The sequence below is a fragment of the Lipotes vexillifer genome, unplaced genomic scaffold (assembly GCF_000442215.2).
Source record: "Lipotes vexillifer unplaced genomic scaffold, Lipotes_vexillifer_v1.1 scaffold403, whole genome shotgun sequence".
Lineage (NCBI taxonomy): Eukaryota > Metazoa > Chordata > Mammalia > Artiodactyla > Lipotidae > Lipotes > Lipotes vexillifer.
The window spans coordinates 638,634-656,984 of record NW_006782755.1 but is presented as its reverse complement, the minus strand read 5'-3'; the positions used below and the strand labels follow the sequence as shown (position 1 = coordinate 656,984).

At 42.9% G+C, this 18,351-nt stretch overlaps 1 protein-coding gene across 1 annotated transcript; it reads left to right on the top strand.

The window, feature by feature from the left end:
* Nucleotides 1-1,452: 1,452 nt before the first annotated feature.
* On the top strand, nucleotides 1,453-17,972 carry SLC30A10 (solute carrier family 30 member 10). Its single transcript, XM_007455386.1, has 4 exons — nucleotides 1,453-2,092; nucleotides 2,775-2,852; nucleotides 9,111-9,350; nucleotides 17,473-17,972. Exons 1-4 carry the CDS (start codon nucleotides 1,453-1,455, stop codon nucleotides 17,970-17,972), a joined length of 1,458 nt encoding a protein of 485 aa, XP_007455448.1.
* The last annotated feature ends 379 nt before the right edge of the window (nucleotides 17,973-18,351 follow it).

Below are 18,351 nucleotides of genomic sequence, written 5' to 3'. Positions count from 1 at the left end.
AAAAGACAAGATCATGCTTTACAAGGCTAAGGCAATGAATGGAACTAGAATTAGAATGTTCCCTGAATGGATTCTGTGGCTGTTTTGGAGTGAGACATTTTTATTCATCTCCAAGCCAAAAGCAGATGTGTTTTTTTAGGAATGGTTAAAGTTCAGGGGTTGGGAATGGGGGAGGGAGAAGAGAGATCATCAGACTTCACCCTCAGATCTTTTTCGGAATGAGACAAGAGTATAAAACCAAAACAAACCAATAAAGAAACCTGCAAGGTTCCTCCACCCTGCTCCCTGAACTGACCAAGAGCCAACACCCATCTTCAAGGACCCTGATCCTTGGTTTTTCCCCGAGTCCTGGAGACAGTCCTTTTCTGAGTAACGTTTACTTGGAACACAGCCTGTTGTCAACAGAAAGGCTCTATTTGGAATAAGCCTTCACGTAGGTCAGTCACTGAACTCTATCAGGTCATGCTGGGAGGGACCCATGGGGGTGAGGAGAATATTCTCTCCAATGGAGAACGGAGACAAGTACACAGAGGAGGCCAGCCTTGTCTTCTTTGGTGGCCAAGGGACCTGCACCTATGACAGAGAAACTGCATTTCGGAGAGCTGGGAGGGAGTGCCAGGCTCACAGAAGTGTGATCTGAGCTCTCCCACAGGGCTGCCTGCAGTTCACCTCTGGAAGGCGACCTTGTGAGCCAAGTTCTTAAAGGCGGACAGGGATGATGCTGGGCCATGAGGGGGTGACAGAAGCGATAGTGTGCCCTTTATGAAGGCTGTGAGCAAGAAGAGAGGATAAAATAGCTATACCGCATGTGGTGTTGGAGTGGGAGTGCCAAGTGAGCCATCAGCTCCAACTTCGCAAAATGCAAGGCAGGAAGCACCTGAAAGGGCAGGGTGGGACGGGTCGGTGCTCCCAGCTTATTAGGGAATCTGTAATGAATCGGTGTCTGGGCACGTACGCGAAGGTGTTCACGTCCACCACTGCGAACACACCCCGCAGCAGTCAAGGTCCTTATCACGAAAAGCCAACAGTCACGGCACGGATGATTGGAGGGACAGGAGAAAAGGGGTCGTCGGGTGAACACCACTTGTGTTTAGGGGGTGTCTGTGACGGGTGCCATCCAGGCACGCCCCCTCTTTTCGGCAGCTTTCCTCTCTGCCCACTTCCGTCCTTAGAAGGACAGACACTGGCCCGTGGCCACGTGCCAAGGGAGGCCGAGCCGCGAGGGGGGGGCAGAGGTCGGGGAGGCGGCGAAAGGTCCCTTAGATACGGCCGCCCGGCCCTTCCTTTAGACTCTGGACGTGCGGGGACCGGGGCCGCTCTGCCTCCGCCTCCGCCTTATAAGAAGCCCGGGTGCTGGCGGGCAGGGCGGCCCGGGAGGCGGGGACCAGGCCACGGCGGAGTCCAGGGCGCCGCGCCCCCACCTGTGGCGGCGGGACGATCGGCCGGGCGGGGATGGGCCGCTACTCGGGCAAGACGTGCAGGCTGCTCTTCATGCTCGTGCTCACCGTCGCCTTCTTCGTGGCCGAGCTGGTGTCGGGCTACCTGGGCAACTCCATCGCGCTGCTGTCCGACTCCTTCAACATGCTGTCGGACCTGATCTCGCTGTGCGTGGGGCTGAGCGCCGGCTACATCGCCCGGCGCCCCCGCGGGAGCCTGAGCGCCACCTACGGCTACGCCCGCGCCGAGGTGGTGGGCGCGCTCGGCAACGCCGTCTTCCTTACCGCGCTCTGCTTCACCATCTTCGTGGAGGCCGTGCTGCGCCTGGCTAGGCCCGAGCGCATCGATGACCCCGAGCTGGTGCTCATCGTGGGCGCCCTGGGGCTGGCCGTGAACGTGGTAGGGCTGCTCATCTTCCAGGACTGCGACGCCTGGTTCGCCTGCTGCGGCCACCGCCGCTGCCAACAGCAGCGGCATCAGCAGCCGGCGGCCGGGGGCGGCCCTCGCGGCGTCTTCCCGGGTCCCCAAGGCGCCGAGGGCCGCTGGCACGCCGCCGCCCTGCCAGCCCCCGGCCGCGACTCGGCCGTGACCCTCCGTGTGGCCTCGGTGGACAGGAAGGACGAGAAGGGGGCGACCGTGTTCTCCAACGTAGCAGGTGCCTTTCGGTTGCATCTTCTGGACCGCGTTGCCCTTCCCTCCCCCGCGCGCCCGGTCCCTTCTTCCTCGCCCCACGCCCTCTTTTTACCTGTCTGCTTTAAAAACAAAAAAAAAACAAACAAAAAAACCACACAATTATTTCCTCTGCCGGCCGGCATTAAGTCTGTGCCGCTAACTGAACGTATTCCCCCGATCTCTTTTCTATTTCCTCCTGGGCCCTCGGGCCCCCTTTGCTTCTTTTCCCCTCCCCCTATTCTCTTTGTATAGGAGTATTGATTCTCCCGGAAATCAGTTATTATTATTGGGCAACAGATAGCACTCCCCACCTCTCCCTCCTCCATTGGATACTATCTGCACTTTGTTTTTCTTCCTCCCCCTTTGCCCATCCGTCTATCCCCCTGGGAGTTATGGGTTTGGGGTTGGGGGTGGATTCCCACTGCCTCTTTGTTTGTTTGTTTGTTTGTTTGTTTGAACTTGAATGAAAGTGTGAAGGAAGTCCAAAGGTGAATTACAAGGCTGATTTAAAGGCCAAAATGTGCCACTCTGGGCTGTGTGTTTGGAGAGGTGGGGGGGCCGATGAGGTAGTGGGCTTTGAAAATGACGAAACGTTTTGTTGAGTCCATTGGTTCTTTTTGTTTGTAGAACTTATACACAACACAAGGTTTCTTCTTTGAATGCAGGTGATTCCCTGACTCCGCAGAATGAACCAGAAGAGACTATGAAAAAGGAGAACAAGTCCGAAGCCCTGAATATCAGAGGTAGGACTGACCCGGGGTCAAGCTGAAATCCTTTACAGTGTTACGCGTGGACTGGGCTGGACTCTTCCTTTCTGTTTGCCTTTTCAAAGGTGTGTTAGAAAGTAGGCTGGTTACATGCAGAGACTATTACCTAGGTCTCTTGCCTAATCACGGCATCGATTCTGGGGGAGTCAGAGTTGCTAATGATTTATCCTTGCTCCACTTAGGCCCATGCTCACGCTGCCTGCTCCAGAGTCTCACAGATCCCTGGCATGCTACTGCTTGATTTTGCCTGCCCGTGGATATTGCTAACATAAAATGCAGCCTGTTTGAATTGGATATCATTTTGATAAAGGTTGGAAGAGAGTAGGTGGGATCTATCCAAGGTTATGCCCCAAGTGACCTTGCTGACTGACCCTCATTGCCTCACTTACTTTGCTCAGAAAACTGCTCCTGAGGTGGTCTGTTGGTTCAGTTGAGTTTCCACCTCAAGGTCTAAAGAAGGGGTTCTGGGGAGACAGAGGAAGGCACATCACTTGCATCCCTCCTACCATGCGCTCATCACAAACCCAGGGCAAAGTTTAGCCCTGGGAGTTCAAAAGTGGGTTTCTCACCAGACACCAACATGGTACATTACATCTCCCCTTTCCAACTTCTTGGGCACAGATTTTGCTTCAGAGTGATTCAAGAAAGCCCAGTTCCCAATCTGATGGAGAATGTCAACAAAAGTTATGCAGCCCTTTACCTTTAGATGGTTTGAGGAAGCCTGAAGTGGGGCTTAGAGGTAAATAATACAAAGAAAAACAAATAATGCAGGAAACGCCTTCATTTCTGAGAGTCTAACGTCTGTTTTACAAGTGATACCCAGAATGAATCTGGACGGAAAATCAGAAAAGAACAGCAGCAGCACATGAGCTCCTAAAAATTTTCAAATGAGGGCTTCCCTGGTGGCGCAGTGCTTGAGAGTCCGCCTGCCGATGCAGGAGACGCGGGTTCGTGCCCCGTTTCGGGAAGATCCCACATGCCGCGGAGCGGCTGGGCCCGTGAGCCATGGCCACTGAGCCTGCGCGTCCGGAGCCTGTGCTCCGCAAATGGGAGAGGCCACAACAGTGAGAGGCCCGCATAACGCAAGGAAAAAAAAAAAAAAAAAAAAAAAAAAAAAAAAAAAATTTTCAAATGAATTAGTTAAAAAAATTTAACTGCAACAGGGGAATTCCTAAAAAACATGGTGGTGAATCTTTTTGGAAAGAGGATCTGTGATGAAAACTCATAATCCTTTAGTTTATCCTTTTTTTAAGTTCAGTTTAAATATAAATATATAGAATATATATGTTATTAATATATATTACATATATAATATATATTAATAACATATATATTCTATATATATATTTAATGGGCTTTTAAGATGGAGTTCACCATCATAGCACTTTACCTTTTCAAAGCACATTCTGTTTTTTTATTTTCTTTAATTGAGATATTATTAGCATATAACACTAGTTTCAGGTGTACAACATAATGATTCGATCTTTGTATGTATTGTGAAATGATCACCACAGTATAAATATAAATACATGAATAACAGTGTCTGGTTAACATCCATCATTATGCACAGTAACAATTTTTTTTTCTCATAATGAGAACTTTTAAGATCTACTCTTTTGGCAACTTTCAAATATATGGTACAGTATTATTTTTTTTTCTTATTTTATTTATTATTATTTTTAATACACATTTATTGGAGTATAATTGCTTCACAACACTGTGTTAGTTTCTGTTGTACAACAAAGTGGATCAGCCATATGCATACACATGTCCCCATATCCCCTCCCTCTTGCGTCTCCCTCCCTCCCTCCCTATCCCACCCCTCTAGGTGGTCACAAAGCACGGAGCTGATCTCCCTGTACTATGCAGCTGCTTCCCACTAGCTGTCTGTTTTACATTTGGTAGTGTATATATGTCCATGCCACTCTCTCACTTCGTCCCAGCTTCCCCCTCCACACCCGGTGTCCTCAAGTCGATGCTCTATGTCTATGTCTTTATTCCTGCCCTGCCACTAGGTTCATCGTTATAGTCACCCTGATGTCCATGGCATCTCCATGACTTATTTATCTTATAACTGGAAGTTTGTATCTTTTGACTCCATTCACCCATTTTGCCCACCCCTCCGCCACCTCTGTCAACCACCAATCTGTTCTCTGTATCTGTGAGCCTTTTTTTTTTTTTTTAAGATGCCTCATACAAGTGAGCTTGTTGATTTTGCTGCTCAAGGAGACCTTTGTCCAGGTGCAAGTACTGCAGTAAAGGGTCCCAGGTCCCAGCCTGTCTCACCACCATTTAAGACATACGTATAGTGGGGTGAGGAGGGCTTAGGCAGGAGGATCTGGTTTGAGTTCTGTCTCTGCCTTCCACTAGCTATGTGACCTTGGGCAAGTAACGTTCCCTCTTGGACCTTCATTTTCCTTATCTACATAAGGGAGATAATAGCAGTGCTGACATCTCTGTGTTGTTGTGAGAGATACATGGCTGATGGGAACAGCACAGAGGATTCCCTTAATGAATTGCCTTCCCATCAGTTCTGTGCACTTACTTCTCAGTGGGTTTTCAGACGTTGTTTCACGTACTCTTTTTTTTTTTAATTTCTACAACATTTTATTTTTATTATAAATTATATATGCATAATAAGTGACTCAAATTTCAGCTAGACATAGAAATAACAAATAAAACATCTTTTGGCTCGCATGATAATAAGACATTAACCCTTAAAGTCTTTGAGATGGCAACATGCAACACAAATGTATTCAAGATAGCTGAGTCACTAACAAGTTTCAGAGCTCCAGATTAGGTCGTATTAATTTCCAAGCGTTCTACTGACTCTGTTATTCTATGATCCTGAAAGTCAATAGCAAAAAGCAAATCACGGCAGTATTTCAACAGTTTATCCTGCCACACATGCACACACACACACACACCGGCTATGTTTTCGTTAGATTTTTAGACACATTGTTTTCTAGTATCACATCCTCTTCAGAACTAGCCTCTTCGAGAAGGGAGGCAGATGCTCTTCTTATTCCCGTTTCACCAGTGAGAATCTTGCCGCTCAGAGAGGTTGACTTTCACAAGATCCATGACTCACAGAGACTGTCAGGTCTGCGACTCTAAATGTAGGGCACCCGTCTCCCATGTTGCCTGACAAGCACATCCTCCTCTGCATCCTCCTTTGAGTTCTCTGCTTGGAACACCTTTTCTCTGAGTTTCTCTGCCTGGGACTATTGCCTTTTGAAGCCTGTCTCCTCTTCAGAGTCCTGCCCATCTCTCGAGAAGGCTTTCTTGAGATTTCTCATCGCAGGGAATAATCGTCCCTCTGGAAGTTACTGACGCACTTATCCAGAACCCTGCCAGTGGACTGAGGTCCCCAGAAGATAATGACCATCTTTGCACGGGAGGCCAGAATACACACAGCAATATCTCAGGAATTTAGTGAAATGAAGCTGTAAGCAGTTTTTCAGACTGAGGGTCACGCTAGTTTGGGTTGTAAAATCAATTTAGTAAAGTATGATCAGCATTTTGAAAACTAACTAGAATTGAATGAAATAGTATAGAAAATAGTAGTAAATCCCATGTAAGGATAGGTTTTGTTTTTTCAAGAAACATTTGTTTCAGTGTGCGTTTGTGCCTGGGCTAGGATGCAAAATAAGATTCTTACTGTGGATTATGTGAAAAATAAGTTTGAACACTCTTTTATGTAATTCTTAGGGTCCGGTAGTGAGATTTCTCAGAAGGAGAACCTGAAACTGGAATTTAGGACTTAGATGGGGCAGGATGCACAATGGTTCTGTAGTCATACTATGGAGATTTATATCCCCACACAAACACTTTCTAGCTGTGTGCTCTTGGATAAGTTACTAAGCTACTCTGTGCCTCAGTTTCCTCATTTGTAGAGTGGAGAGAGTAACCACTTTAGAGAGTCCTTAAGAGGACTTAATGTGTAAATACATGCAACATACAACAATGACTGGTGCATATATGTTAGCTAGCATTACAGTTATTATAATTAAGTAAAAGGCAGAAGGTACTCTACGTCGTGGGAGTTATGACTGACCAACCAGAAAACTGTTTTTTATTGAGTGCCTAGATTGTATGCCTCCAGTGCTAAAATACAAACAAAGGAAATGCAGGGTACGACCTTCACCTTCTTGTTACTTATAGTCTAATGGAGGAAATGAGGCTGACATCCATGGAGAAGAGAATAACAGATGGTCTCAGGCCATGAAAATGATGTCGAGTGCATATAGGAAATGTTTGGTCTTCTTATTTTTATGGTAGTATTTTGTACTGTCCTGGAGAAGGTTAAAGCTTTGATCTTCAGTTCCTCCTGGAGAAACAAGCTGTAGAGACCAACTCTTGGGAACATTTTGAGTTTCTCTTTTTGGCTGAGGACAAGAACTGGGGAGTAAGAAGCCCCCATAGGGGTGGGGTGGGAAGAAGGGGGCACAGAATTTAAAAATGGAACTACTTAATGTATTTATTGAATCGGGACTCTGTTACCATAAGTAAACACTCAGCCAGAAGGAGATGTGGGGATTCTTTTTATTCTTGTAATTTTTTGGTGGCGGGGGGAGGTTGCCACAAACTACATTTAGTGTGTTTGCAAAATGCCATTCGACCTACGATGCTACTCAGAATCTTAGAAGTGCTGCCAGGAGGAAGTAGCCTCTTCTAAGTGAAACTATTCAGTTGTAGCCATGAGTGAGTTGTTAGTATTTTGGATGATTATTAATTCTACTGAGTGAATCTGGGGTACATGGAGGGTTAATCCATATACTTTCTTCTAGAGCAGGGCCTTGAAAACTTCTATGTACATTTCAGTCACCTGGGGATCTTATTAAAATGCAGAATCGGGGCTTCCCTGGTGGCACAGTGGTTGGGAGTCCGCCTGCCGATGCAGGGGACGCGGGTTCGTGCCCCGGTCCGGGAAGATCCCACGTGCCACGGAGCGGCTGGGCCCGTGAGCCATGGCCGCTGAGCCTGCGCGTCCGGAGCCTGTGCTCCGCAACGGGAGAAACCACAACAGTGAGAGGCCCACGTACCGCAAAAAATAAAATAAAATAAAATAATAAAAATGCAGAATCGATTCAATAGATCGGAGGTGGAGCCTGAGATTCTGTCTTTCTCAGAAGCTTCTAGGTGATGTTGGTGCTTCTGGTCTGCAAACCATACTTTGGAAAGAAAGATTCTGATGTTGCTTTCTGTAAAGAAAAATACTTTGTGTTTATACTTTATAATCCTAACAAATCTCCACTCCATTCACTAAATCCCAGTTCAGTCTATGTCCAACAAACAATTGGACACTTAGATCTTCTTTAGAATTACATGCTTTTTGTATCATAACCGAAAACTTTCGAAGTGGTTCCCTTAAGTAAAGGCATCCACAATTTTTGTTATTATCTGTAGAATTTAAATGTTATTTTATTGTTACAAAGGGCTCTTTATTTAGTGGGAATGTTGCTGGACACTGTGGAGGACCTCTTAAACCAAAGGCAGTTTAAGTGACCACAGGCTAAGTGAGAAGTAGGTAAATGCATTTAGGGAAGGGGGAAATGGATCAAGGTAGAGGGAAGACAAAGAATAAATAAATATAAATATTATATTTATCTGTAACAAACCATAATGGAAAAGAATATGACAAAGAATATGTATACCTGAATCGCTTTGCTGTACACCAGAAACTAACACAACGTTGTAAATCAATTATACTTCAATTAGGAAAAAAAAGTTTGGGAATTCCCTGGCGGTCCAGTGGATAAGACTCTGTGGTTTTAATGCTGTGGGCCTGGGTTCGATCCCTGGTTGGGGAACTAAGATCTCACAATCCACGTGGCATGGCACCCCCCCAAAATAAAAAATGTTTGAAACAATTTAAATCACAGACACCTGTCTGAAAGAAAAAGAAACCATTTGCATAGCATCTGTTTCCAGCTTGGTGCCCTCTGATGGGTGGTAGGTGGCAACAATGTGGCGCCCTGAACTGGCACAGTCCCTCTTCCCACAGGTGTCTGCAGCTCAGAATCTTCCTAGGCTGTTCCAGGTTCTCTGGGTCCTGGGATGGTGGCCTGAGGTTTTGTTTTTTGTGCAGCAGTGGCCATTGTTTTTTGCTTTCAAGTCCAGCCTGCTGTTCTAACTGAACAGAGAACAAATAGCAACAGGTATTCATAGACTTGGGAAGCCAAGTCAGTGAGTGTCACGTGGGCTCTATTGGTCTTTCTTTCTTCCCCGCAGGAGTACTTTTACATGTGATGGGAGATGCCCTGGGGTCGGTGGTTGTGGTGATTACAGCCATCATATTCTACGTGCTTCCCCTGAAGCATGAGGACCCATGTAACTGGCAGTGCTACATTGACCCCAGCCTGACTGTCATCATGGTCATCATTATTTTGTCATCTGCCTTCCCACTCATTAAGGAGACTGCTGCCATTCTACTGCAGATGGTCCCCAAAGGCGTCAACATGGAAGAGCTGAGTAAGTCATGCAATTCTTATCTTGAACCACTGCCCAGTGACTGTTCTTCAGGCCAAAGGGCCAGCATTGTTTCAGAGCAGTGTTTGATTTCTGTATCCTGAAATACTTTAAATCACAAAGCAATAGAGACATCCTCACATGTTTTGTAGATGACTGCTGCTACTAAGATGACTCACAGCTCCAAGAACCAAAGGTCCTTTTTAGCCCATCATTCTCTGACTCTACTGCAAATTTTTAAGAATGTGTTGCTTGGGCAATACCTATTCCTGGGCTATTTATTTATCTTCATGTCAGAGATTTATTCTAACTCAGATAAGGCCACTCTGCCCAGGACTTGATTTTTATTCCCCCTATTCTGAAAACATGAGTCATTCCTTCCTATTCTAGATCCTGCTTTTTAGCTAACTGATTTTTGTGGGCACACAAGTCACCGTGTGTCCTATAACACAGTAAAATGGACCATATTTAAATTCACTCATTCAGTAGTGGAATCTGTTTCTTTGCTTTGCTCAAATAGAAGCTCAAACTCTCACTTGAGTTTATGTGCATCTGAGGATATAACATTTTAATAGACTTTATAGAATGTCTGAATGGGAACTCTCCAGATGTTGGTGAGAAACTGAATGTGCAACTTCAGTTCTAGTGTTTCTAAATGCAGATGAAGTTTTAATAGGAAAAAATTTTTTTCATGAATATTTGCTATTATTCGATCTATCATTACTTCACCAGTGAGCCAGTAAACATGATCTATAGCCCAGGCCCACTATGCAGTTGAAGGTTGGAAGACCTTATTTCATGACAAATAGCTGAAATTAGATTTCATGGGTCTTAATATATTGAACAGCCGTGGCTAGCCTTTCCCCCTACAGGCATGATTTACAGTGTGACCGTCCTGCATGCCTACTCTTTGCCCAGTGCTGCAGGCAGAGGACGATGGAGGTAAAAGAGGCTCCAAGGAGCAGATATATGGCATCATTTTCCTTCCAGGGCTTGTTTGCCAATGGAAAAAAACAAAATAAGCATATACAAAGCAACTTGTGATATATATTGGCTTATATTGCCTTTTAACAAAATAATATAGATATATTGAAAAGCAGATATTAAAAAATTAGAGTGTAATAACGATAGCAACACTCTTATGATACTACATATCTATAAATAATATAGATATATTGAAAAGCAGATATTAAAAAAATTAGAGTGTAATAACGATAGCAACACTCTTATGATACTTATTACATGCTAGGTAATATTGTCCAAATGCTTTACTTATATTAACTCATTTTAATCCTTAAAATAAACTTATGAGGTACTGTCATTATCATTCCTAATTTACAGATAAGGAAACCGAGGCACAGAGGGACTGGGTAAATTTTACAAGGTCCTGCAGGTAGTAAATGATTAACTGGGATTCAAACTCTAGCTGGCTACAGGTTGTTCATCATCACTGTTCAATACCATCTTTCTAAATACATACTAATTTTAGAAATTATGGAAAATATAGAAGAGCCTAAATAAGAAAATAGAAATCTCTCATAATCCTACCACCCAGAAATTACCACTCTTAATATTTTATGTCAGTCATTCAATAAAACAAGACTTAATCTATCTAAAAAAATCACTTCTGTGTGTATATATATACACTGATGTTTCATTTTTAAAAAATGGAAAGATAAGAAAAATAAGACAGAGAAATATGCAGGAGATGAAGGAGCAAAGTAAACAGACCAAAACAAAGGAGCAAAGTAAACCAGACCAAACAAATGAAGAGGAAATAGGCAGTCTACCTGAAAAAGAATTCATAGTAATGATAGTAAAGATATCCAAAATCTTGGAAATAGAATGAAAAAAATACAAGAAACATTTAACAAGGACCTAGAAGAACTAAAGAGCAAATAAACAATGATGAACAACACAACAAATGAAATTAAAAATTCTCTAAAAGGAATCAATAGCAGAATAACTGAGGCAGAAGAATGGATAAGTGATATGGAAGATAAAATAGTGAAATAACTTCTGTAGAGCAGAATAAAGAAAAAAGAATGAAAAGAATTGAGGACAGTCTCAGAGACCTCTGGGACAACATTAAACACACCAACATTTGAATTATAGGGGTCCTAGAAGAAGAAGAGAAAAACAAAGGGACCGAGAAAATATTTGAAGAGATTTTATTTGAAAATTTCCCTAATATGGGAAAGGAAATATTCAGTCAAGTCCAGGAAGCACAGAGCGTTCCATACAGGATAAATCCAAGGAGAAACACACCAAGACACATATCAAGCTATCAAAAATTAAATGCAAAGAAAAAGTATTAAAAGCAGCAAGGGAGAAGCAACAAATAACATAAAAGGGAATCCCCATAAGGTTAACAGCTGATTTTTCAGCAGAAACTGCAAGCCAGAAGGAAGTGGCAGGACATATTTAAAGTGATGAAAGGGAAAAACCTACAACTAAGATTACTCTACCCAGCAAGGATCTCATTCAAATTCAACAGAGAAATTCAAAGCTTTACAGACAAGCAAAAGCTAAGAGAATTCAACACCACTAAACCAGCTTTACAACAAATTCTAAAGGAACTTCTCTAGGCAGGAAACACAGGAGAAGGAAAACACCTACAATAACAAACCCAAAACAATTAAGAAAATGGTAATAGGAACACACATATCGATAACTACCTTAAATGTAAATGGATTAAATGCTCCAACCAAAAGACATACACTGGCTGAATGCATACAAAAACAAGACCCATATATATACTGTCTACAAGAGACTCACTTCAGACCAAGGGACACATACAGACTTAAAGTGTGGGGATGGAAAAAGATATTCCATGCCAATGGAAATCAAAAGAAAGCTGGAGTAGCAGTTCTCATATCAGACAAAATAGATTTTAAACTAAATACTATTACAAGAAACAAAGAAGGACACTACATAATGATCAAGGGATCAATCCAAGAAGAAGATATAACAATTGTGAATATTTATGCACCCAACATAGGAGCACCTCAATACATAAGGCAAATGCTAACAGCCATAAAAGGGGAAATCAACAGTAACACAATCACAGTGGGGGACTTTGACACCCCCTTTCACCAATGGACGGATCATTTAGAATGAGAATAAATAAGGAAACACAAGCTTTAAATGACACATTAAATAAGATGGACTTAATTGATATTTATAGGACACTCCATCCAAAAACAACAGAATACACTTTCTTCTCAAGTGCTCATGGAACATTCTCCAGGATAGATCATATCTTGGGTTACAAAGGAAACCTTGGTAAACTTAAAAAAATGGAAATCGTATCAAGTATCTTTTCTGACCACAATGCTATGAGACTAGATATCAATAACAGGAAAAAAACTGTAAAAAAATGCAAACACATGGAGGCTAAACAATACACTACTAAATAACCAAGAGATCACTGAAGAAATCAAAGAGGAAATCAACAAATGCCTAGAAACAAATGAGAAAGAAAACACGACAACCCAAAACCTATGGGATGCAGCAAAAGCAGTTCTAAGAGGAAAGTTTATAGCTATACAATCCTACCTCAAGAAACAAGAAAAATCTCAAACAAACAATCTAACCTTACACCTAAAGCAATTAGAGAAAGAAGAACAAAAAAACTCCAAAATTAGCAGAAGGAAAGAAATCATAAATATCAGATCAGAAATAAATGAAAAAGAAATGAAGGAAACAATAGCAAAGATCAATAAAACAAACTAAAAACTAAATAATAAAAACTTTTTCAGGATCTTTGAGAAGATAAACAAAACTGATAAACCATTAGCCAGACTCAACAAGAAAAAAAGGGAGAAGACTCAAATCAACAGAATTAGAAATGAAAAAGGAGAAGTAACAACTGACACTGCAGAAATACAAAAGATCCTGAGAGATTACTACAAGCAACTCTATGCCAATAGAATGGACAGCCTGGAAGAAATGAACAAATTCTTAGAAAAGCACAAACTTCCAAGACTGAACCAGGAAGAAATAGAAAACATAAATAGACCAATCACAAGCACTGAAATTGAAACTGTGATTAAAAATCTTCCAACAAACAAAAGCCCAGGACCAGATGGCTTCACAGGGGAATTCTATCAAACATTTAGAGAAGAGCTAACACCTATCCTTCTCAAACTCTTCCAAAATATAGCAGAGGGAGGAACACTCCCCAACTCATTCTACGAGGCCACCATCACCCTGATACCAAAACCAGACAAAGATGTCACAAAGAAAGAAAACTACAGGCCAATATCACTGATGAACATAGATGCAAAAATCCTCAACGAAATACTAGCAAACAGAATCCAATAGCACATTAAGAGGATCATTAAAAGGATCATACCATGATCAGGTGGGGTTTACCCCAGGAATGCAAGGATTCTTCAATATATGCAAGTCAATCAATGTGATACACTATATTAACATATTGAAGGAGAAAAACCATATGATCATCTCAGTAGGTGCAGCAAAAGCTTTCGACAAAATTCAACACGCATTTACGATAAAAGCCCTGCAGAAAGTAGTCATAGAGGGAATTTACCTCAACATAATAAAGGCCACATATGACAAGCCCAAAGCCAACATCATTCTCAATGGTGAAAAAATGAAACCATTTCCACTAAGATCAGGAACAAGGCAAGGCTGCCCACTTTCCCCACTATTATTCAACATAGTTTTGGAAGTTTTAGCCACAGCAATCAGAGAAGAAAAAGAAATAAAAGGAATCAAAATCAGAAGAGAAGAAGTAAAACTGTCATTGTTTGCAGGTGACATGATGCTATACATAGAGAATCCTAAAGATGCTACCAAAAAACTACTAGAGCTAATCAATGAATTTGGTAAAGTAGCAGGATACAAAATTAATGCACAGAAATCTCTTGCATTCCTATACACTAATGATGAAAAGTCTGAAAGAGAAATTAAGGACACACTCCCATTTACCATTGCAACAAAAAGAATAAAATACCTAGATATAAACCTACCTAAGGAGATGAAAGACCTGTATGCAGAAAACTATAAGACACTGATGAAAGAAATTAAAGATGGTACAAACAGATGGAGAGATATACCATGTTCTTGGATTGAAAGAATCAACATTGTGAAAATGGCTCTACTACCCAAAGCAATCTACAGATTCAATGCAATCCCTATCAAACTACCAATGGTATTTTTCACAGAACTAGAACAAAAAATTTCACAATTTCTATGGAAATGCAAAAGACCCCAAAAAGCCAAAGCAATCTTGAGAAAGGCAAACAGAGCTGGAAGAATCAGGCTCCCTGACTTCAGACTATGCTACAAAGCTACAGTAAACAAGACAGTATGGTACTGGCACAAAAACAGAAATATAGATCAATGGAACAGAGTAGAAAGCCCAGAGATAAACCCATGTGCATATGGTCTCCTTATCTTTGGTAAAGGAGGCAAGAATATACAATGGAGAAAAGACAGCCTCTTCAATAAGTGGTGTTGGAAAAACTGGACAGCTACATGTTAAAGAATGAAATTAGAACACTCCCTAACACCATACACAAAAATAAATTCAAAATGAATTAAAGACCTAAATGTAAGGCCAGAAACTATCAAACTCTTAGAGGAAAACATAGGCAGAACACTCTATGGCATAAATCACAGCAAGATCCTTTTTGACCGACCTCCTAGAGAAGTGGAAATAAAAACAAAAATAAACAAATGGGACCTAATGAAACTTAAAAGCTTTTGCACAGCAAAGGAAACCATCAACGAGACGAAAAGACAACCCTCAGATGGGAAAAATATTTGCAAATGGAGCAGCTGACAAAGGATTAATCTCAAAAATATATAAGCAGCTCATGCAGCTCAATATCAAAAACACAAACAACCCAATCCAACAATAGGCCGAACACCTAAATAGACATTTCTCCAAAGAAGATATTCATGTTGCCAACAAACACATGAAAGCATGCTCAACATCATTAATCATTAGAGAAATGCAAGTCAAAACTACAATGAGGGCTTCCCTGGTGGCGCAGTGGTTGAGAGTCCGCCTGCCGATGCAGGGGACACGGGTTAGTGCCCCGGTCCGGGAAGATCCCACATGCCGTGGAACAGCTAGGCCAGTGAGCCATGGCCGCCGAGCCTGCGTGTCCAGAGGCTGTGCTCTGCCACGGGAGAGGCCACAACAGTGAGAGGCCCGCGTACCGCCAAAAAAAAACAAAAAACAAAAAAACTGCAATGAGGTATCACCTCACACCAGTCAGAATGGCCATCATCAAAAACTCTGCAAACAATAAATGCTGGAGAGGGTGTGGAGAAAAGGGAACCCTCTTGCACTGTTGGTGGGAATGTAGATTGATACAGCCACTATGGAGAACAGTTTGGAGGTTCCTTAAAAAACTAAAAACCGTATGACCTAGCAACCCCACTAGTGGGCATATACCCTGAGAAAACCATAATTCAAAAAGAGTCATGTTGGCTTCCCTGGTGGCGCAGTGGTTGAGAGTCTGCCTGCCGATGCAGATGACACGGGTTCGTGCCCCGGTCCGGGAAAATCCCACATGCCACAGAGTGGCTAGGCCCATGAGCCATGGCTTCTGAGCCTGCACATCTGGAGCCTGTACTCCACAATGGGAGAGGCCACAACAGTGAGAGGCCCACGTACTGCAAAAAAAAAAAAACGAGTCATGTACCGCAATGTTCATCGCAGCAGTATTTACAATAGCCAGGACATGGAAGCAACCTAAGTGTCCATCGACAGATGAATGGATAAAGAAGATGTGGCACATATGTATAATGGAATATTACTCAGCCATAAAAAGAAACAAAACTGAGTTATTTGTACTGAGGTGGATGGACCTAGAGTCTGTCATACAGAGTGAACTAAGTCAGAAAGAATAAAACAAATCCCGTATGCTAACACATATATATGGAATCTAAAAAAAAAAAGTTTCTCAAGCACCTAGGGGCAGGACAGGAGTAAAGATGTAGATGTAGAGAATGGACTTGAGGACATGGGGAGGGGAAAGGGTAAGCTGGGACGAAGTGAGAGAGTGGCATGGACACATATAGACTACCAAATGTGAAACAGGTAGCTAGTGGGAAGCAGCCGCATAGCACAGAGAGATCAGCTCTGTGCTTTGTGACCACCTAGAGGGGTGGGATAGGGAGGGTGGGAGGGAGGCTCAAGAGGGAGGGGATATGGGGATATATATATGTATAGCTGATTCCCTTTGTTATGTAGCAGAAACTAATACAACGTTGTAAAGCAATTATACTCCAGTAAAGATGTTAAAAAAAAAAGAGGAAAAAATATCATACCACATACACCTTCTAGCTATTTGCTTTTTCACTTAAAAATATATTATATACACTTTCTCATATCCTTAAATATGCAACTTACTTTTTCACAGCTGTATCATATTCTATCACATAATTGATTTAACGATTTCCATTTTTTTCATTAACACAAAAAGCATTGTCCAAACCATTCTTGTACATAAATATTTGGTTATTTGTTTCAGTTAAATTCCTAGTGTTAGAATTGCTGGTTAAGGTTTTTGATCCCATTGCCAAATCCCCTTTAAAAAAGGCATCCTACTTTATATTCCCACGCCAGTCCATCAGAGCGTCGAATGCCTTGTAAACTCAACCACCCTGGGCATTTTGTGGGGAGGATTGTTATGAAACTTATTTTCTTGAACTGCGGTACGTGGGCCTCTCTCTGTTGTGGCTCCTGTTGCGGAGCACAGGCTCCGGACGCACAGGCTCAGCGTCCATGGCTGCCGGGCTCAGCCGCTCCGTGGCATGTGGGATCTTCCTGGACCGGGTCACGAACCCGTGTCCCCTGCATCAGCAGGCGGACTCTCAACCACTGCGCCACCAGGGAAGCCCCTTGAATTGCCTTTTATGGGCTAACAGTGTATGGTAGAGGAATTCAGAGAGGAAGAAGAAAATTATGGGAAAATGTATGGGCAGATGTAGCCATATACGGTACAGCTATTTTGCTTCCTGTTATTCTTAGTAACTACATCATTCTGGTGAGAATGCTTAAGGGGACCCTATCCTCCCGTGGTGGTTCCATGTTTCAAATGGAGCCCTCACCTTGGCTATTGTTTTCTCTCCCCTATTCTAGTGAGTAAACTCTCTGCCGTGCCCGGAATTAGCAGTGTCCATGAAGTGCACATCTGGGAACTTATAAGTGGGAAGATCATCGCCACTCTGCACATCAAGTATCAGCAGGATGGGGGAGATCAGGATGCCAGTATAAAAATTCGAGAAATCTTCCACAACACGGGAATCCACAATGTGACCATCCAGTTTGAGAAGGTGGACCTGAAGGGGCCCCTGGGGCAGAAGGACTTGCAGCTGCTCTGCAGCTCACCCTGCATCTCCAAGGCCTGCACCAAGCAGCTGTGCTGTCCCCCCGGGGCACTGCCTCTGGCTCATGTCAATGGCTGTGCGGAGCACAATGGCTGTCCCCCACTGGACTTGTCCCGGAGTGATGGCCTTGGGAGACGACAAACAGCAGAAGTGGCTCTTGAAGTATCTTTGGAAGGTTGTCTGAGTGACCACGGACAAGCTCTTAGCAAATCTCAGGAGGACTCACGTTATGTCAACAGCACACATTTTTAGGTTGGTGCCCACATCAGTAAGCTGTATAGGCAAGGCACTTTGGAACCACTAGCTGGGCTTGTGGGAAGAGATTTGTGAGTCATAGACTGATCACACTCACAGTGTGCACACGCTCTGTGTTCAATAAGCGTTTTGGCTGTTTGGGATGTTAGTTGAACTTGTCTGTTAATTTTTATGTGACTGAGAACCCTTTTACATTATCCTGGGTGTTTCATGCTGCTCTTCAACAGTTTTGTGTGAACATTTATTTTCCGAAGCAAATGCATTAGTATACATATCAGGGACATTGAAGGCTGGGACTCAATAATTGTGGACACAGGATTCAAAGTAGTTTTTGTTTGGAATTGCTTAGAACTGCTAGCTGACTCTCAGGTGAGCT